Source organism: Ornithorhynchus anatinus, chromosome 3 (genome assembly GCF_004115215.2).
Source record: "Ornithorhynchus anatinus isolate Pmale09 chromosome 3, mOrnAna1.pri.v4, whole genome shotgun sequence".
Classification (NCBI taxonomy): domain Eukaryota; kingdom Metazoa; phylum Chordata; class Mammalia; order Monotremata; family Ornithorhynchidae; genus Ornithorhynchus; species Ornithorhynchus anatinus.
Genome location: NC_041730.1, coordinates 2,412,583 through 2,434,087, shown reverse-complemented (window position 1 = coordinate 2,434,087; position 21,505 = coordinate 2,412,583). Strand labels below are relative to the sequence as shown.

Genomic DNA, 21,505 nt, shown 5'->3' with positions numbered 1-21,505 from the left:
AGTAAGCGCTCAATAAATACTACTGAATGAATGAATAATGTTTCCAGGAGAAGGCGGAGGTCCACTGTATCGAAGGCAGCTGAGAGATCGAGGAGGATCAGGATGGAGTAGAGGCTGTTGGATTTAATAAGAAGGAAATTACCGGTGACCTTAAAGAGGGGGGTGAAGAGGACAGGACTAGATATTTGAGTTCAATCAATCGGATTTATTGAACGCTTACTCTTACTAAACGCTTGGGAGGGTACAACGGAGCAATATAACAGGCACCTTCCCTGCCCACAACGAGTTTACAGCGTAGAAGGGGAGATAGAGATTAATATAATAGTAATAGTAATGGTATTTGTTAAACGCTTACTATGTGCCAGACACCGTAGTAAGCCCTGGGGTGGATACAAACAATTCGGGTTGGACACAGTCCCTGACCCACGTAAGGCTCACTGTTTCCATCCCCATTTTCCAGATGAGAGAACTGAGGCTCGGAAAAGTGAGGTGACTGGCCCAAGGTCACACAGCAGACAAGTGGTGGAGCCGGGATTTAGAACGTGTGACCTTCCGACTTCCAAGGCCATGCTCTATCCACTACACCATGCTGCTTCCCTAAAAATGAATAAATAAATTATGGTTATGGACATAAGTGCTGTGGGGCTGGGGGAGGATGATATGGGTTTAGAGTTAAGTTAAGCCCCAGTGTGCAAGGCTGGGGGAAAGTAATGATCTCTCTTTCTCCCCCGCCACTTCTGCTAAGTGTTAGCAATCGACGGATTGCCTGACTACTTGTTTTGTTTGTCTCCCCCGTTTAGACTGTGAGCTTGTCGTTGGGCAGGGATTGTCTCTATCTGTTGCCGAATTGTACATCCCATGCGCTTTGTACAGTGCTCTGCACGTAGTAAACGCTCAATAAATACGATTGAATGAACGTTTGAATGAATGACGGACGAGCTACGGGATCGCGGGGCCCCGAGACCCCCACAGCAGGCCGACCGGGAGAGCTACCGCCTCCCCCCTACCCAGGAGAAGAGGGAAGGGAGGGAAAGAGGGAGAGGAGAAAGGCGAGAGAGGAGGAGAAAGGGGAAGGGGGAAAGGAAAATGAGAGGGGGAGGGGGAGAGGAAAGGGGGGAGAGGAGGAAGGTGGGAGAGGAGAAGGGAAAAGGGAGAGGAAGAAGAGAGGAAGGAAGGGGTCAGAGGAGGAATAAAAATGATAACTGTGCTTTTTGTTAAGTGCTTACTATGTGCCAGGCACTGTACTGAGCGCTGGGGTGGATACAAGCAAATCGGGTGGGGCGCAGTCCCTGTCCACCGTGGAGCTCACCATCTCAATCCCTATTTTATAGATGAGGGAACTGAGGTCCAGAGAAGTGAAGTGACTTGGCCAAGGCCACACAGCAGACAAGTGGCAGAGCCGAGATTAGAAACCATGACTTTCTGCCTCCCGGGCTCGGGTTCTAGCCACTAGGCCATACTGCTTCCCTTAGGAAGAGGGAAGGGACGAGAGGAAGAAGGAAGGGAGAGGGGGAGAGGAGGAAGGAAGAAGGAGGGGAAGAGGAGAGCTAGGGTAGGGGAGAGGAGGAAGGTGAGATAGGAGGAAGGGGGGGCAGGAAGGAAGGAAGAGCGAGGGAAAGAGGAGAGAGGAAGAGGAAAAAAGTGAGTAGGAGCATCACTCAGTCACTCATATTTATTAATAATAATGATGATAATAATAAAAATGGTATTTGTTAAGCGCTTACTGTGTGCCAAGCACTATTCTAAGCTCTGGGGTAGATACGAGTTAATCAGGTCGCCCACGTGGGGCTCACAGTCTTAATCCCCATTTTACACATGAGGTCACTGAGGCACAGAGAAGTTAAGTGGCTTGCCCAAGGTCATACAGCAGACAAGTGGCGAGCCCGTGCTCTTGCCATTAAGCCACGCTGCTTCTCTATTGAGCCCTTACTGTGTGCACAGCACTGTACTAAGCGCTCGGGAGAGTCCAATACAACAGTAAACAGACACATTCCCTGCCCACTACGAGTTTACAGACCGGAAGGGGAGACAGGCATGAATAGAAAGAAAGAAATAAGAAGCCGGACTCAGTGGAAAGAGCACGGGCTGGGGAGTCAGAGGTCGTGGGTTCAAATCCCGGCCCACGCCGCTTGTCAGCTGTGTGATTTTGGGCAAGTCACTTAGCTTCTCTGTGCCTCAGTTACCTTAACTGTGAAATGGGCATTAAGACTGTGAGGCCCACGTGGGGCAACCTGATCACCTTTGTATCCTCCCCAGCGCTTAGAACAGTGCTTTGCACATAGTAAGCGCTTAACAGATGCCATCATCATTATTATAAATGACAGAGAAAGACCTAAGTGGTGTGGGGCTGGGAAGGGGGTGATGAATAAAGGAAGCAAGTCAGGACTACGCAGAAGGGGGTGGGAGAAGAGGGGAGTCTTAGCCCCCTTTTTATCCCCCCCAAAGCTCCAGGAGCTGCCGCGGGACCCTCGCAGGATCCCCAAGTCCCATCGCGGAGGGATCGGGGTGTCCACCCTCTCTTTTTTTTTTTAATGCTATTTCATTTAGACATTCATTCAATCGTATTTATTGGGCCCTTACTTTGTGCAGAGCACTGTACTAACCGCTTGGGAAAGTACAATCCAGCCATAAAGAGTGACAATCCCTGCCCACAACGAGCTCACAGTCTAGAGGAGGCGCTTGCAGTCTAGAGGTACTTATGTACATATTCATTCATTCAGTTGTATTTATTGAGTGCTTCCTGTGTGCGGTGCACTGTACTAAGCGCTTGAAAAAGTACAATCCAACAACAGAGAGCGACAATCCTTACTCACAACGAGTTCGAATCCTGGCCGGGAGGGGGAGGGACAGACATCAGTGCAAATACACAAGCATAAATAAATAAAATTACAGATCTGTCAGCTGTGTGACTGTGGGCAAGTCACTTCACTTCTCTGTGCCTCATCTGTAAAATGGGCATTAACTGTGAGCCTCACTTGGGACAACCTGATGACCCTGTATCTCCCCCAGCGCTTAGAACAGTGCTCTGCACATAGTAAACGCTTAACAAATACCAACATTCTCTTGTTCTATCGTGCTCCCCCCCAGCGCTCAGTACAGTGCTGTGCACGCAGTAAGCGCTCAGAGTCTGCAGGGACGGTGGTCATGCGGGAGGGTGGAGGAGGGGCAAGGGGGTTAGGGGGGACGACTCATTAGAGGATGCCACCGGGGCAGGGGCCTCTAAACTAGTGGCAAGAGCATGGGCTTGGAAGTCAGAGGACGTGGGTTCTAACCCCGACTCCACCACTCGTCTGCTGTGTGACCTTGGGCAAGCCACTTAGCTTCTCTGTGCCTCAGTTACTTCATCTGTAAAGTGAGGATTAAGCCTGTGAGCCCCACGTGGGACAAACCTGATTACCTTGTATCTACCCCAGCGCTTAGAACAGTGCTCTGCACATAGTAAGGGCTTAACAAATACCATTATCATTATTGGGGTTGAAGCCTGTGAGCCCTACGTGGGATACCCTGATTACTTTGTATCTACCCCAGCGCTTAGAACAGTGCTTTGCACGTAATAAGCACTTAACAAATGTCATCATTATTATTATTAACACCGTCTCTCCCCTCTCTCCTTCCCAGGGCTGGTAAAGTTGGGGATTCACTGTGTCACGTGTCAAAAAGTCGCAATCAAAATCGTCAACCGAGAGAAGCTCAGCGAATCGGTGCTCATGAAGGTAAACGTTCTGGCCAGCGGGAGGGACACGGGGTCTGCTCCGGGGTCTGCTCCAGGGGACTCCACCTCCCCCCACACCCCCGTCAGCGCTCAATAATTAGTGCCGATCATTTGCTTAGACTGGAAGCCCGTCACTGGGCAGGGATTGTCTCTATCTGTTCCGAATTGTACCTTCCAAGCGCTTAGTACAGTGCTCTGCACAGAGTAAGCACTCAATAAATACTATTGACTTCATTTGATCGATAGGTTCCTTTAACGGCCTTGCCAGAGCGTGGCCGGGGCCGGTGGGGGCGGGCGGAGAGAGAGTATTCATTCATTTGATCGTATTTAATAATAATGGTATTTGTTAAGTGCTTACTATGTGCCAGGCACTGTACTGAGCGCTGGGGTGGATGTAAGCAAATCGGGTTGGACACAGTCCCTGTCCCATGTGGGGCTCATAGTCTTATTCCCCATTTTACAGATGAGGGAACTGAGGCCAAGAGAAGTGGACTTGCCTAAGGTCCAACAGCAGTCAAATGGCCAAGTCGGGATTAGAACCCATGACCTTCTGACTTCCAGGCCCGGGCTCTGTCCACTATGCCATTATTGAGCTCTTACTATATGCAGAGCACTATACTAAGCGCTTGGGAGAGGACAAAAGAACAATAAACAGATACATTCCCTGCCCACAACGAGCTTGCAGTCTAGAGGCATGGAGACAGGCATTAATGTTCATTCATTCAATCAATCTTATTTATTGAGGGCTTACTGTGCGCAGAGCACTGTACTAAGCGCTTGGAAAGTACAATTAGGCAACAGAGACAATCCCTGCCCGCAACAGGCTCACAGTCTAGAAGGGAGGAGACAGACATCAAAACAAGTAAGCAGGCATCAATATAAGTAAATAAAATTATAGATTAATTAATTAATGGTATTGAGCACTTGCCATGTTCAGAACACTGTCTTAAGCGATTGGGAGAGTACAATTCAGCAGAGTTGGTAGAAACGTTTCCTGCCCACAACAAGCCTGCAGTCTAGAGGAGGAGACCGATATTAATAGAAATAAATGACAGCTATGGACATAAGTGCTATGGGGCTGAAGCAGGGGTGTTGCCCAAGTGGACATTCCAAGCGCTTAGTACAGCGCTCTGCAAACTGTAAGCGCTCAATATATACGATTGATTGAATGAATGGATAAAGGGTGCAAATCCAACTGCAAAGGTGATGCAGAAGGGAGTGGAAGAAGAGGAAATAAGGCTTAGATGGGGAAAGCCTCATGGGGAGAATGTGATTTTAAAAAGATTTGAAGTTGGGGAGGATGACCCTCCCCACTCCAGCAAACACTGGGTCAAGGGGAAGGATCTCCGCAGAAATTTGCTTGTCTGGTCTGGGTTTTAAACTGACCACCCTCAGTATCGGCCGCATAGCACTCATGTACATGTCCATAATTTATTTCTGTTAATATCTACCTCCCCCTCTGGACTGTAAGCTCATTGTGGGCAGGGAATAGGTCTGTCATATTGTTGTATTGTACGTTACCAAGTGCTTAGTACAGTGCCCTGCACACAGTAAGTGCTTAATAAACTGATTGATTGACTGGGGGACACGGGATGTTTGACGGTTCATTCTGGGTCACTGGGGGAGAGTCAAGGATGGAGAGGGGAGAGTCGGGGGGTGGGATGGTCCGTGCTGGTTTGCTGGGGGAGAGTCAGGAATGTGGGGTGGTCTGCGTTGGGTCACTGGGGGAGAATCAGGGATGGAGACGAGAGAGTCAGGGGTGTGGGATGGTCCATGCTGGGTCAGTGGGGGAGAGTCAGGGACGGAGAGGGGAGAATCAAGGTTGTTGGATGGCCAGTCCTGGGTTACTGGGGGAGAGTCGAGGATGGAGAAGGAAGAGTCAGGGTTGTGGGATAGTCCGTGCTAAGCTCCTGGGGGAGAATCAGGGATGGTCCATACTGGGTCACTGGGGGAGAGTCAGGGATAGAGAAGGGAGAGTCAGGAGTATGGGATGGTCCGTGCTAGGTCACTGGGGGAGAGTCAGGGTTGGAGAAGGGAGAGTCAGGCTTGTGGGAGTGTCCATCCCTCAACCATGTGAGTTGATTCCTCCAAGCTCCCGGGTGCCCCTTCCCAAGATCCAATCCTGAACTAGGCATGCTGGAGCACTGTACTGGTCTTCCCCCTGATTTTCCCATCACTGTAGACACCACCACGACCCTCCCTTTCTCAAAAACCCTTAACCTTGGCATTTAACCTGACTCTTCTCTCTCATTCAATCCTCATATTCCACCTGTCACTAAATCCTCTGGGTTCAACCTTCACAACATCGATAAAATCCATCCTTTCCTCTCCCTCCAAACTGCTTCCCTGCTGATCCAAGCACTTATCCTAACCCGCCTTGATAACTGTATCAGCCTCCTTCTGACCTTCCAGCCTCCTGTCTCTCCCCACTCCAGTCCATACTTCACTCTGCTCCCCGGATCATTTTGCTACAGAAACGTTCAGGACATGTTTCCCCACTCCTCAAGAACCTCCAGGGGGTTGCCCACCCACCTCTGGGTCAAACAGAAACTCACCATCGGCTTTAAAGCCCTCAATCCCCTTGCTCCCACCTACCTCACCTCACTACTCTCCTACTAGAATCCAGCCTGCACGCCGCGCTCCTCTAATGCCAACCTACTCACTGTACCTCGATCTCGTCTATCTCGCCACTAACCTCTCACCCATGTCTTCCCTCGGGCCTGGAGCTCCTTTCCCCTTCAAATATGAGAGAATAATAATAATAATAATAGTAATGCTATTTGTTAAGCTCTTCCTATGTGCCACACACTGTTCTAAGCAATGGGGAAGGTACAAGATAGGATGTTCCACGTGGGGCTCACAGTCTTAATCCCCATTTTATAGATGAGGTAACTGCGGCACAGAGAAGTTAAGTGACTTGCCCAAAGTCACACAGCTGACAAGTGGCAGAACCGGACTTAGAACCCATGACCTCTGACTCCCAAGCCCATGCTCTTTCCACTAAGTCACGCTCCTTCTGCTCTTGAGTGGAGATCGAGCTTTCTCCACCTTCAAAACCCACTTAAAATCCTATTTCCTCCAAGAGGCCTTCCCTGACTAATCCCTCATTTTCCCTACTCCCTTTCCCTCATGCATCACCTTTGCACTTGAATTTGTACTTACCCCACAGCTTTAAAGTCCAAACCTGTAATTTATTGTAATGTCTGTCTGTAGTGCGAACTCCATGCAGGCAAGGAACATATCTACCAACTCTGCTGCATTGTCCTCTCCCAAGCGCTTAGTACAGTGCTCTGCACACAGTATGCTCTCAATAAATACCACTGATTGACGGACTGATTGAAGTGGATTTGCGGAGTCGCTTGGGATCGTAAAGGCGGGGAACATGTCAGTTAATTCTGTTGTACTCTCCCAAACGCTTAGTACAGTGCTCTGCACATAAATAGCACCCAATAAATACCTTCGGTTGATTAATTAAGAATATCTGCAAAGCATATCAGTGGCATAAATCTCCAAGCAGATAGAATTCCTGTAAAGGGCAGAGGAGTGACAACCCATCATTCGCCCCACCTTCAAAACATTATTGAAGGCCCACCTCCTCCAAGAGGCCTTCCCCAACTAAGCCCATCTTTCCTCTTCTCCCATTCCCTTCTGCGTCACCCTGACTTGCTCCTCCAACCCCCCCTCAGACCCCCAGCACCACCGACCATCACCGCCCCCCCCAACCCGGCCCCACAGCATTTATGTCCATATCTATCATATATTTCTTTCTATTGATGCCTGTCTCCCCCTCTAAGCCGTAAGCTCGTTGTGGGCAGAGAATATTTCTGTTATATTGTATCGCCCTCTCCCAGGCTCTTAGGACAGTGCCCTGCTCAGACAAAGTGCTCAAAAAAGATGATGGATTGATTGATTGATTGGCAGGAGGACACTCTTGGAAGAAGCCAGTGTTGAGGAGGGATTTGAAGGTGGCAAATGCCAGGTCCTGGCTGGCTCATGGGGGGTGGGGGTGGGTGAGGGGAGGTGGGTGGGGCTGGGAGTGGGGAGAAGGAGCCTGAGGGGCCCTGGAAGTCAGGGAAGCAGTGAAGCTTGGATTATAGCGCAGCTAGAATTTCTCAGCATCTTTCAGGAGGGGTGACGTCACCTCCTCCTTCCCTCTTGCCTGCAGAAAGCCCCAGGCTCTCCTCACCCTTCCCCTCCCTCCCCCTACCCCCGAGGGCCTGGTGGAGCTGCAGTTTGGGGACCCCCACCCCTCTAGAAGGCCCCACAGAAGCAGCATGGCCTAGTGGATAGAACGTGGGCCTGGGAGTCAGAAGGACCTGGGTTCTAATCCCGGCTCTGCCACCTGTCCACTCTGTGACCTCGGGCAAGTCCCTTCAGTTCTCTGGGCCTCAGTTCCCTCAGTTGTCAAATTCATTCACTCATTCATATTTACTGAGTACCTACTGTGTGCAGAGCACTGTACTAAGCTCTTGGAAGGACGGTAAGACAATAAGCAGACACATTCCCTGTCAAACGGGGAGTAAGACTGCGAGTCCTTTGTGGGACAGAGATTGAGTCCAACCTGATCAGCTTGTATCTACCCCAGAGCTTAGTATAGTGCCAGGCACATAGTGAGCACTTAACAAATACCACAAAAAAGTTCTGCAATGCAGTAACCCTGGATGGAGCCAACGAGGGAGGGGGAGGGAGGGAACGAAAGAGGGAGGGAGGGAGGAAGGGAGGACTGGCAGTGCCAGCCTGCTTGTGATTCTGGGGGCACCAGCGTTTCTTGGATCTGGGTCACTTTCAACTTCAATCCCAATTCCCACTTTCCCTCCTTCCCTCTCCTCTGCCCCCCATCTTATTCCCCCATCCTCTCCAAGTCCCAGGAGGGGCTGTGTGTCCTTAGGCAAGGCCCTTACCCTCTCTGGTTCTCCATCTGTACAGTGGAGGGTGGCATCGGCGCTGCCCTCCCTGCCACCTGATCGTCAGAAGGTTAAAAATGATGATGATGATGGTATTTGTTAAACGTTTACGATGTGTCAAGCACAGGTCTAAGCACTGGGTAGATACGAGGTTGTCAGGTTGGACACAGTCCCTCTCCCACATGGGGCTCACAGTCTCCATTCCCAAACTGCATGGCATAGTGGATAGAACCCGGGCCTGGGAGTCAGAAGGTCATGGGTTCTAATCCCGGCTCTGCCACTTATCTGCTGGGTGACTTGGGCAAGTCATTTCACTTCTCTGTGCCTCAGTGACCTCATCTGTAAAATGGGGAGCCCCACGTGGGACAGGGACTGTGTCCAATCTGATTAGCTTGCATCTATCTCAGCGCTTAGAACGCTGCTTGGCGCATAGTAAACCCTTAAGAAGTACCATCTGCTGTGAGACTTTGGGCAAGTCACTGAACTGCTCTGTGCCTCAGTTACCTCATCTGTAAAATGGGGATTAAGACTGTGAGCACCATGTGGAACAGGTAGTGCTTGTATCTACCCCAGCACTTAGACCTGATGATCTTGTACGTTCCCCAGCTTAGTACGGTGCCTGGCACATAGTAAATGCTTAACAAATATCCTAAGAAAGGGTAGTGTGCTGGTCAAGTTGGTGATTCAATCATATCTTTTGAGTGCTTACTGTGTGCAGAGCACTGTACTAAGCACTTGTGAGAGAACAAGATAGCAATATAACAAACACATTCCCTGTCCGTGATGAGTTTGCAGTCTAGAGGGAGAGACAGACATTAATAGAAATGAACGAATGACAGTTGTGGACTAAAGTGCTGTGGGGCTGGGAGCGGGAATGAATAAGGAGAGCGAGTCAAGGTGACGCAGAAGGGAGATGGAGAAGGGGAGAGGAGGGCTCAGTCAGGGAAGGCCTCTTGGAGGAGATGGGCCTTCGATAAGGCTTTGAAGGAGGGTAGAGTCATGGTCTGTGTCGAATATGAGGAGGGAGGGCATTCCGGGCCAGAGGCAGGACGTGGGCAAGAGGTCGGCAGCGAGATAGGGTGTGGGGGTGGGCTCTGGGCAGGTTCCCAGCAGATCAGGGTCAGCCCCCCTCCCACCACCCAGATCAGCAGAGGGTGGATCCTGGAGGCGGGGTGGGGAAGGCTAAAGACAGGAAGGGCCACCTCTGGAAGAAGTGGACAAGGAGGAAGGATTCAGAGGGAAGGGAGATGGTGTCCCGTGGAAAACAGCAGGGAGGGGCCCGAAGCGGCCCGAAGTGGGGAGGGGAGCTCGGGTTGAACCAGCGAGTGCGGCCGGGGCTGGGGGGCAGGGGAGGAGGAGGGTGAGGTTGGGAGCAGAGAGTGTGGGGGAGACCAGAATAGGAACAGGGGAAGATTTATGGAAGGTGAGAAAGATTAAGCTCTGCCCCTCCTCCAGGCTCCGGGCCTGATTTCCTGTCTTCACACTTCCATAAATTCTAACACGCCCTCACACACCTTCACATGTCTTCACACACCTTCTTACGCCCTCACACGCTCTCACAGATCTTCACACACCCTCACACACCTTTACATGCCCTCACATACCCTCCCACGTCCTCACACATCCTCGCACACCTTCACATGCCCTCACACACTGGCACACTGGCACACATCCTCACCCATACCCTCACACACCCTCCCACACCCTCACATGCCCTCACACATCCTTACACACCTTCACACACCCTCATACACCTTCACCGGCCCTCAAACTCCCTCACACAGGCTCACCTGCGCTCACAAGTCCTCACACCCCCTCACATGTCCTCACGTGCCCTCACACACCTTCTCATGCCCTCACACGCTCTCACAGATCTTCACATACCCTCACACACCTTTACATGCCCTCACACACCCTCCCCGTCCTCGCACATCCTCACACACCTTCACATGCCCTCAAACGCTCACACACATCCTCACATACCTTTACATACCCTCACACACCCTCGCACATCCTTACACACCTTCACACACCCTCACACGCCCTCACACAGGCTCACCTGCCTTCACATGTCCTCACACCCCCTCACATGTCTTCACATGTCCTCCCAAATCCTCTCATACTCTTATGTGTACTCTCACATTGTCACACGCCCTTATACACCCTCACACACTCTCACACGCCCTCACACACCTTCACACACCCTCACACATCCTCACACCCCCTCACACACCTTTACATACCCTCATCCACCCTCATATGCCCCCACCCGTCCTCACACATCTTCACGCATCTCCACGCACCCCCACCCACCATCACACAGCCTCACACACCCTCACCCACCTTTACATACCCTCATCCACCCTCACATGCCCCCACACATCCTCACACACCTTCACGCATCCTCACTCACCATCGGACAGCCTCACCCATCCTCACCCACCTTCACGTGTCCTCACATAGCCTCTCACGCCCTTACATGTACTCACACATTGTCACACGCTCTCCCATGCCTTCACGTGTCCTCACATATCCTCTCACGCTCTTACATGTACTCACACATTGTCACACGCTCCCCCATGCCTTCCCACATCCTCATATGCCCTCACACTTTCTCACCTGCCCTCTCATGCCCTCACACTCCCTCACGCACCCTCACAAAATCCTACAAGCCCTCCCATGCCCTCACGCACCCTCACGCATCCTCACGCGCTCTCACATGCCCTTGTACGGCCTCGTGTCCCCCGGCTCCTTCTCACACTCAGTTTCCCTCTGAGCAACTCAGACCAATAACGAGTCACAAAGCAAGAGCAGCAAGCAGCAGCAGCAGTCAGGCAAACCCGTCGCCTGAGAGAGCAAATGTCCCCAGCTGGTACTCGGCTGTCATTTCTTTTCATTGGGCATGTTTTGAGGTTTGCCTTTTAGTTGGGTTGAAAAAGTACCCCACCCCATCTCTGATCCTACCAGTGTTGCGGTATCTAGGCCTTTCCTAGTAATAATGATAATAATAATGGTATTTGTTAAGTGCTTACTACGTGCCAAGCTCTGTTCTAAGCGCTGGGGTGGATCCAGGATAATCAGTTGGTCCCACTTGGGGCTCACATTTTTTATCCCCATTTTACAGATGAGAGAACTGAGGCACAGAGTTATTCAGTGACTTGCCTAAGGTAACACAGCAGACAAGTGGCGGAGCCGGAATTAGAACCCACGTCCTCTGACTCCCGAGCCTGTGCCCTTTCCACAAAGCCACGCTGCTTCTCTGCTAGTCTTTGATGCTGCAATGTTGTTATATGTTTTCAGATGTAGAACTCTCCTGTTCCTTGATGTTAAAAAGTTGCAGTATGTGGGCTTTTTACTAAAGTACTTGTTAAGAGCTTACTATGTGCCAGGCACTGTACTGAGCACTGGGATGATACAAGCAAATCGGATTGGACACAGTCGCTGTCCCACATGAGGCAACAGTTTCAATCCCCCTTTTACAGATGAGGCAACTGAGGCCCCGAGAATAATACTATTAATATTAAGCATTTACTATGTGCCAGACACTGTACTAAGCAATGGGGTGGATTCAAGCAAATTGGGATGGACACTGGGGCTCCAGGATGTTCTTGTATGGGGGACTCTTTGGCATCATTATCATTATTAATATTATTAATAACAATATTCATTCATTTGATTGTATTTACTGAGAGCAGACTGGTGCAGAGCACTGTACTAAGCCCTTGGGAAAGTACAATACAGCCATAAATAGACCCATTCCCTGCCCATAGTGAGCTTACAGTCTAGACATTCTTGTATGTGAGCCTCTCCAGGTCTTATTATTATTAATGATTAATAAAAATAATTAATTCAAACATGTTTATTGAGTGCTTACTGTGTGCAGAGCACTGTACTAAGAGCTTGGGAGAGTACAAAACAATAAACAGACATATTCCCTGCCCACAACAAACTCACAATATAGACGTTCCTATATGTGGGCCTCTCCTGGTCTTAATAATGATAGTAATGGTGTTTGTTAAACGCTTACTATGTGCTAAGCACTGTTCTAAGTGCTGGGGTAGGTATAAACCAATCGGGCTGGACCCAGTCCCTCTCCCACATAAGGCTCATAGTCTTAATCCCCATTTTACAGATGAGAGAACTGAGCTCCAGAGAAGCGAAGTGACTTGCCTGAGGTCTTACAGGAGACAAGCGGCAGAGCCAGAGTCAAGATTAGAACCCAGGTCTTTCTGACTCCCAGGCCTCGGTTCTATCCTCTGACCTCTATCGGGTTCTGGGGAGGCGGGATCACCTTCTGCCTCCTGTTCTGCCCCCCCCGATCCGCCAGCTCCCCCTGGTCTGCCCCTTACCCCTTGCCTCCCTTCCCTGATGACGTCGTATCTGCCGAGTGCTTAGAACAATGCTTGGTACACAGTAAGCCCTTAACAGATACATTAAAAAAAAAAAAAGCACAGAATGCAAAGCACCAGCTTGCTGGATGTGGAACCAAAGTTGGGCTCCCGGCTCTGCCCCTTGTCTGCTGGGTGACCTCGGGCAAGTCACTTCACTTCTCTGGCCCTCGATTCCCTCATCTGGAAAATGGGGATCGAGACTGTAAAATCCAGGTGGGAGAGGGACTGCATCCAACCCGATTTGTCTGTATTCACCCCAGCGCTTAGTACAGTGCCTGGCACATAGTAAGCGCTTAACAAATACTGTTATCATTATTATTAGTATTCCCTGTCCGTCCCGCCCCACCCACCCCCCCCGGTCCCCTCTCTTATTATAGGCTTCCCCCTGGTCTGCCCCTGGCCCCTTGCCCCCCGGCCCCCTGTGTAGGGAGCGGAGAGAGCGGAGGCCGGAGCCGGACGGGCTGCGGTAGCCTCCTTTCCCTCCGGCGAGCCCCGAGCCGCCTTTCTGCGGGGGAAGAAGCCTTATTTGGGAAAAGGAGGGGGTGGAGAGGAGCGGCCCCCCGGGCCCCGAGCAGAGGAGCTGCAGCAGGAGGAGGGGGACCAGGAGGAAAAGGAGGAGGGGGAGGGGGAGAAGGAGGATGAAGAGGAGGAGGAGGAGGAGGAGGAGGAGGAGGAGGAGGAGGAGGAGGAGGAGGAGGAGGAGGAGGAGGAGGAGAGCCTGCCTCCCGGGGCTGCGGGGGGACCAAGGGGGAGGGGACGAAGGGCAGCGACTGCAGGGAAGAAAGGAGGGAAGAAAGGGGGGAGGGAGAAAGGAGAGTGGGAAGGGAGGGAAGAAGGAAGGAAAGCAGGCAAAAAGGAGGGAGAGAAGAAAGGAGGGAGAGGGAGAGAGGGAGGGATGGAGGCAGAAAAGAGGGAGGAAATGAAGGAGAGGAGGGAGAGAGGGAGGGAGGAAGGAAGGAAGGGAGAGAGGAAGGAAAGAAGGAGAGAGGGATGGAGGAAGGAAGGAAGAAGGTAGGAAAGGAAGGAGGGGAGAGGGAGAAAGGAGAGAGGGAAGGGAGGGAGGAAGGAAGGAAGGAAAGAGAGGGAGAGGGGAATCATTCATTCGATTGTATGTATTGGGTACTTACTGTGTGCAGAGCACTGTACTAAGCGCTTAGGAGGCTACAGTGTAACAGTAAACAGACACATGCCCCGTCTACAAGGAGCTTACAGCCTAGAGGGGGAGACAGACATTAATATAAATAAATAAATGACAGATACGGACATAAGTGCTGTGGGAAACCCCTGCTCCTTTCCTCCTTTCTCCTCCTCAAATGTGGGGGGCACGAGAGGGTGCGGGGAAGGGAGGGGAGGGACCACTCCCCCCCATGGGTCCCCTACCCTCGCTGGGGGTCGTACGAGGCCGAGGCCACCGTGGAGGGGCCTGGGGGCGGCTGGAGCAGGAAGGGGCCTAATTTGGGCGACCCCCTCCCCGCCACTCGTCGCCCGGACCTTGGAGGAGATTTGGAGGCAGGAGCAGTCAGGCAGTCGATGGTATTTATTGAGCGCTTACTTTCCTTCGTTCATTCATTCAATTGCGTTTATTAAGCGCTCACTTGTGTGCAGAGCACTGTACTAAGCGCTTGGGAAAGTAAGATACAGCAATTAAGAGTGACAATCCCTGCCCACAACGAGCTCACAGTCTTGGGGGCGAGGGGAGACAGGCATCAATACAAATAAACGGACATCAGTAGAAATAAATAAAATGACAGATATGGGGGCGGGGAGAGCAAAGGGAGGAAGTCAAGGCGACGCATAGTGTGCGAAGCACTGTACTAAGCGCTTGGGAGAGCACAATATAACCACTCATTCATTGATTCATTCAAGCGTATTTATGGAGCGCTTACTGTGCGCAGACCACTGTACTAAACGCTCGGGAGAGCACAATATAACCACTCATTCATTCAATCGTATTTATTGAGCACTTACTGTGCGCAGAGCACTGTACTAAGCCCTCGGGAGAACACAGTATAATCACTTATTCATTCATTCAATCGTATTTATTGAGCACTTACGGTGCCCAGAGCACTGTCCTAAGCGCTTGGGAGAGCACAATATAACCACTCATTCATTCATTCAATCAGTCGTATTTATTGAGCGCTTACAGTGCGCAGAGCACTGTCCTAGGCGCTTGGGAGAGCACAGTAGAAGAATAAACAGACACGTTCCCTGCCCACAGCGAGCTTCCAGTCTGGAGAGCGGAACTTGCCAGCTCGCAGGCCGAAGGCGGAGGGCGCGGGGGATCCCTCGGCCGGAGGCGGGGGTCCGGGGGTCCGGGGGGCGGAGGGGGGAGGGGAGACCCCGAGGCCCAGACCGTGAGCCCCCCGCCCCCACCCCCGAGCAGCTCCCCGAAATCCGGGGGCGCGTTGGCAGGAAGACCCCGGGGGAGGGGGAAACCGGCTCAGACCTGCCACCTCCTCCTCCTCCCTCCCCAAGACCCCCTTGCCTTCCTGTTCCCGCTTTCCCCCGCACTTTTCCCCCCCAGTATTCCCGATTTTCCCCGCATTCCCCTTCTCCCCCCTCCGTGCTCCCGCTCTTCCCCCCGCACCCATTTCCCCCCCGTTCCCGCTTCTTCCCACACTCCTCTTTTCCTTCCTCCGTATTGCTACTTTTCCCCTCATTCCCCGACTCTCCCCGCCTCTCCTTTCCCCCGTGTTCCCGCTTCTTCCCGCACTCCTCCTCCTCCCAGTGTTCCCGCCCTTTCCCCGCACTCCTCTTCTCCGCTCCCCATTCCCGATTTTCCCCGCATTCCCCTTCCTCCCTCTCGCATCCCCTTTCCCCGGTGTTCCCACTTTTCCCCGCACTCCTCTTCTCCTCTCCCCATTCCCGAATTTCTCCGCATTCCCCTTCTTTGCCCCCGTTATCCCGCAACCCCTTTCCCCCGTGTCCCCGCTTCTTCCCGCACTCTTCTCCCCCACATATTCCCGATTTTCCCCGCATTCCCCTTCTCTCCTGCTCTTTCCCCCCGCACCCCTTTCCCCCCCACTCCAGCCCTCAGAGAAAAGCGGGGGAGGGGGACCCCCGGCCGCTAAACACACACACACACCGCGGGAAAGCGGCAGGGTTAGCGGCTAGAGCCCCACCACTTGTCTGCTGTGTGGCCTTGGACAAGTCCTTTCACTTTTCTGTGCCTCAGTTCCCTCATCTGGAAAATGGGGATTAAAACTGTGAGCCCCACGTGCGACAGGGACCGCGTCCGACCCGATTTACTTGTATCTACCCCAGTGCTTACTACAGTGCCTGGCACATAGTAAGCACTTGACAAATACCACACTAAAATCGTTTGGGATGTGGACAGAAGGGCCGTGGGGCTGAGGGACAGGTGACTATCAAGTGCGTAAATCAAGCGATCGTATTTTCAATCGATCGACTGTATATAATGCGTGCCTACTTTCTGCAGAGCAGTGAAATCAATCCATCAATCAGTGGTATCTATTGAGCGCTTACTGTGTGCAGAACACTGAACTAAGCTCTTGAGAGAGTTCAACACAACAGAGTTGGCCCACATGCTCCCTGCCCACAAAGAGTTTACAGTCTATTCGTTCATTCAAGCATTTTTTTTGGAGCACATACTGTGTGTAGAGCACTGTACTAAGTGCTTGGGAGCAGACAATATAACAATAAATGGACACGTTCCCTGCCCCTAATGAGCTTACAGTCTAGAGGGGTCAGAGGACATGGGTTCTAATTCCGCTCCACCACTTGTCTGCTGTATGACCTTGAGCAAGCTATTTAAAGTTCTCTGGGCCTCAGTTACCTCATCTGTAAAATGGAGGTTAAGAGATTATGAGCCCCGGGAGGGACAACCTGACTACCTTGTTTCAACCCCAGTGATTAGGACACTGCTCGGCACATATTATGCGCTTAACAAATATCATCATCATTATCAATTATTATTATTACAGGGGGAGACAGACATTAAAATCAATTATGGATGTGGACATAAGCGCTGTGGAACCGTCCTGATTGAGGGGGACTTGGGGGTGGCGAGGGGAAGGGAGGGGGCGGTGAGGTCAAAGCCACTAACGCCATCTCTGTCTCTCCTCTGTCCAGGTGGAGCGGGAGATAGCCATTCTGAAGCTAATAGAACATCCTCACGTTTTGAAGCTGCATGACGTTTATGAAAATAAAAAATATTTGTAGGTATTACTGGGTCCAGGGCATGGGGCAGGAGGAGCACGGGAAGAGGGCTGGGAGGGAGTGGGGGCGGCTGGGAAGGGGAGGGCAGGACTTGGGGTGGGTGGGGGGAAGGGGGAAATCAGAACCATGGCATCTCAGTTTGGGGAACCACTAGATATTAATAATAATAATAACTGTGGTGTTTGTTAAGCGCTTACTATTGTTCTCAGCACTGTACTAAGTGCTGGGGCAGATACAAGGAAATGGGGTTGGACACAGTTCTTGTCCCTCATGGGGCTCACAGTCTCAATCCCCATTTTACAGATGAGGTAACTGAGGCCCGGAGAAGTGAAATGAGTTGGCCACGGTCACGCGGCAGACAAGTGGCAAAGCCGGGATGAAAACCCATGGCCTTCTGACTCCCCGGCCCGGGCTCTATCCACTGGGCCACCCTCTTGCGGTATCTCTCCTGAAACCCTCCCCTCAGTCAGTCAATCCATCACCGGTACTTACTGAATGCTAAGCACTGGGGAGAGTCCAATACAACAGAGTTGCTAGACGATTAATCAACAATAGTATTTATTGAGTGCTTACTGTGTACAGGGCACTGTAGTAAGCGCTTGGGGGAAGACAACAGCACAGAATTGGAAGACACCATCCCGGTTCCTTCCTCTTCTCCCACCTGCTTCTGCGTCGCCATGACTTGCTCCCTTTATGCATCCCCCCTCCCAGCCCCGCACCACTTAAGTCCCCAGATCTGTCATTCATTTATTTCTATTAATGTCTGTCTCCCCCTCTGGACTGTAAACTCGTTGTGGGCAGAGAATGTACTGCTTATTGTCATATTGGGAGCCAGAGGTCATGGGTTCGAATTCCGGCTCTGCCACCTGTCAGCTGTGTGACCTTGGGCAAGTCACTTTACTTCTCTGCGCCTCAGTTCCCTCATCTGTAAAATGGGGATGAAGACTGTGAGCATCATGTGGGACAACCTGATGACCCTGTATCTACCCCAGCGCTTAGAACAGTGCCCTGCACGTAGTAAGCGCTTAACAAATACCAACATTATTATTATTATATTGTCCTCTCCTAGCACTTAGTATAGAGCTCTACACACAGTAAGCACTCAATAAATACGGTTGACTGACTGCCCACCACGAGCTGACAATCTAGAGGGGGAGACAGACATTAAGGTAAATCCCAGAAAAGGGAAGCGGCAGAGGGTGAGGATGTGGACAGAAGTCCTTGGGGGCCGGGGTATTACTACCCTCCCCCTCCGAAACCTTCGATAAGGCTTTGAGGGAGGGGAGAGTCATCGTCTGTGGGATTTGAGGAGGGAGGGCGTTCCGGGCCACAGGCACAGTCTGTGGGAGAGAGGTCGGCGGTGAGATCGACGAGATGGAGGCCCAGTGAGAAGGTCGGCATTAGAGGATCGAAGCGTGAGGGCCGGGTTGGAGGAGGAGAGCAGCGAGGTGAGGTAGGAGGGGGTGAGGGGATGGACGGCTTTAAAGCCAAAGGTGAGGAGTTTTTGTTCGCTACGGAGGTGAGTGGGCAACCACGGGAGTTTTGTGAGGAGCGGGGTGATGTGTCCTGAACGTTTTTGTAGAAAAAATGATCCCGGCAGCAGAGTGAAGTGTGGACTGGAGAGGAGAGAGACAGGAGGCTCACAAACAGACACTCATTCAGCCGTGAGGTGGCAGGCAAAGAGGACGGGGACTATATTGTATTGTACTTTCCCAAACGCTTAATACAGTGCTCTGCACACAGTAAGCGCTCAATACATATAACTGAATGAATACAGTGCTCTGCACGCTGTAAGCACTTAACACACACCTCAGTCATCAGTATTGTTAATGTCTGTCTCCCCCTCTAGACTGTCAGCTCACTGTGGGCAGAGAATGTGTCTGTTTGTTGTTTTATTGTCCTCTCCCAAGCACTTAGTACAGCGGTCTGCACACAGTAAGCACTCGATAAATACGATTGAATAAACGAGTATGACCTTGGGCAAATCAATTAACCTCTCTGTGCCTCAATTACCCCATCTATAAAATGGGGATTAAGGCTTTGAGCCCCACGTGGGACAACCCGATTATCTTGTATCTAACCCAGTGCTTAGAACAGTGCTTGGCCCATAGTAAGCACTTAACAAATACCATAATTATTATTAGAAGCAGGCTTGAGTGAGGTGGGACGGGGTCGATCGGGGAAGGCCGGCTTGAGGAGGAAGCTCCTCAGAGCGGGTGAGGAAGGTGGGAGGACTTTAGTCCAGTGCTCTGCACATAGTAAGAGCTCGACAAATACTATTGATTGATCGATCGATTGACTGGTGGGATAGAGGGGGAGGGGGCTGCGGGGTGGGGATGTCGGGGGTTTGAGGGGGGCGTCCACCTGGCTGACGGAGGAGACCTGCCCCTCTCCCACTCTCTCCTTGCCCTCTTCCCCGCCCCCCGGCAGGTACCTGGTACTAGAACACGTTTCAGGCGGCGAGCTCTTCGATTATCTTGTCAAGAAGGGGAGGCTGACGCCAAAGGAAGCCCGAAAATTCTTCCGACAAATCATCTCCGCGTTGGACTTCTGCCACAGCCATTCGATATGGTGAGTGCGCCCCACAGAACCCCCCACCCGCTGCCCCTTGGGGTCCCCTTCCCCCTCTCATTCATTCATTCAGTGTCAATCGTATTGATTGAGCACTTCCTGTGTGCGGAGCACTGGACTAAGCGAATGGGAGAGTCCACTAGAACACTATTCATTCAGTGGAAAGAGCCCAGGCTTGGGAGTCCAGGTCGCGGGTTCTAATTCCGGCACCGCCACTTGTCAGCTGGGTGAATTTGGGCAAGTCACTTCACTTCTCTGGGCCTCAGTTACCTCATCTGTAAAATGGGGATTAAGACCGTGAGCTCCGTGTGGGACAACCTGATTATCTTGTATCGAATTGTACTTTCCAAGTACTCAGTCAAGTGCTCTGCACACAGTAAGCGCTCAGTATTGCTTGTCACATAGTAAGTGCTTAACAAATGCCATCATTATTATTATTACTATTATTCATTCAATCATATTTATTGAGCATTTATTATATGCAGAGAACTGGACTAAGTGCTTGGGAGAGTCCTATAGAACAATATTCATGCATTCATTTAATTGTTTGTATTGAGTACTTACTGTGTGCAGAGCAGTGGACTAAGCACTTGGGAGGGTCTAATAGAACAATATTCATTCATTCATTCATTCATTCATTCATAAAAATAATAATAATAACAATGATGGTATTTGTAAAGTGCTTACTATGTGCCAAGCACTGCTCTAAGCGCTGGGTTAGATACAAGGTAGTCAGGTTGTCCCATGTGGGGCTCACAGTTTTAATTCCCATTTTACAGATGAGGTAACTGAGGCCCAGAGAAGTGAAGTGACTTGCCCAAAATCACACAGCTGACAAGTGACGGAACCGGGATTAGAACCCACAACCTCTGACTTCTAAGCCCGTGCTCTTTCCATTAAGTCACGCTTCATTCGATAGTATTTATTGAGCGCTTACTGTGTGCAGAGCACTGGACTAAGCGCTTGGCAAAGTACAATTCAACAATAAACAGTGACATCCCCTGCCCACAACGACCTCACAGTCTAGAGTTGGGGAGACAGACATCAATACTAATAAATTAAATGACAGATGTGGACATAAGTGATGTGGGGCTGAGAGGGGGGGAAGAAGAAAGGGAGCGAGTCAGGGCGACGCAGAAGGGAGTGGGAGAAGAGGAAAGGGGGGCGTTGAGTCAGGGAAGGCCTCTAACAGACACGTCCCCTGCCCACGGCAAGCTGACAGTCTAGAGGGGGGAGACAGATATTAATAGAAAGAAATAAATGACGAGATGTGGTGGACATAAGTGGTGTGGGACTGGGATGGGGGGATAAATTAAGGGGAGCAAGTCAGGGCGACGCAGAAACGAGTGGAAGAAGCACATACGCAGACACACACACTTCCCAGCACAGGCCCCCCTGCTTGCATACACCTGCCCACACAACCCCCACCACGCACCCGCACGTCCCCCACACATACACCTCCAAATAATAATAATACACACATATCTGCACAAACTCCCCCACAGACCCATGACCGTGAGCCCCATGTGGGACAGGGACTGTGTCCGATCTGATTTGCCCGTATCCACCCCAGTGCTTAGTACAGTGCCTGGCACTTAACAAATACTATAATTACTATTATTATCATTATTATTACTATACCTCCGCGTGAAGGCACAAGTGAACACCCACGTGAACCTTATCCACATACCCTCGCAGTCTCCCTCCAGCCCACCCAGGACCTCTGCCCCTGGAAGGTCCTCTCTCCC

General features: G+C 51.3%; 1 protein-coding gene across 14 annotated transcripts in view; it reads left to right on the top strand.

Moving 5' to 3' along the window:
• Positions 1-21,505, top strand: part of BRSK2 (BR serine/threonine kinase 2) — a 220,570-nt gene that overhangs the window by 141,719 nt on the left and 57,346 nt on the right. For 13 of the 14 annotated variants that reach the window (XR_003757818.1, XR_003757816.1, XR_003757814.1 and 10 more), the window contains exons 2-4: positions 3,619-3,713; positions 17,100-17,185; positions 19,617-19,757. Coding sequence is in view for 10 of the 14 variants with exons in the window: in XM_029059706.1 (XP_028915539.1) it covers positions 3,619-3,713; positions 17,100-17,185; positions 19,617-19,757 (322 nt within the window). In the remaining 4 variants the exon portion in view is untranslated. Of the gene's footprint in view, positions 1-3,618; positions 3,714-17,099; positions 17,190-19,616; positions 19,758-21,505 lie in introns of those variants that run through there. The other variant, XM_029059707.2, reaches the window with a different exon arrangement.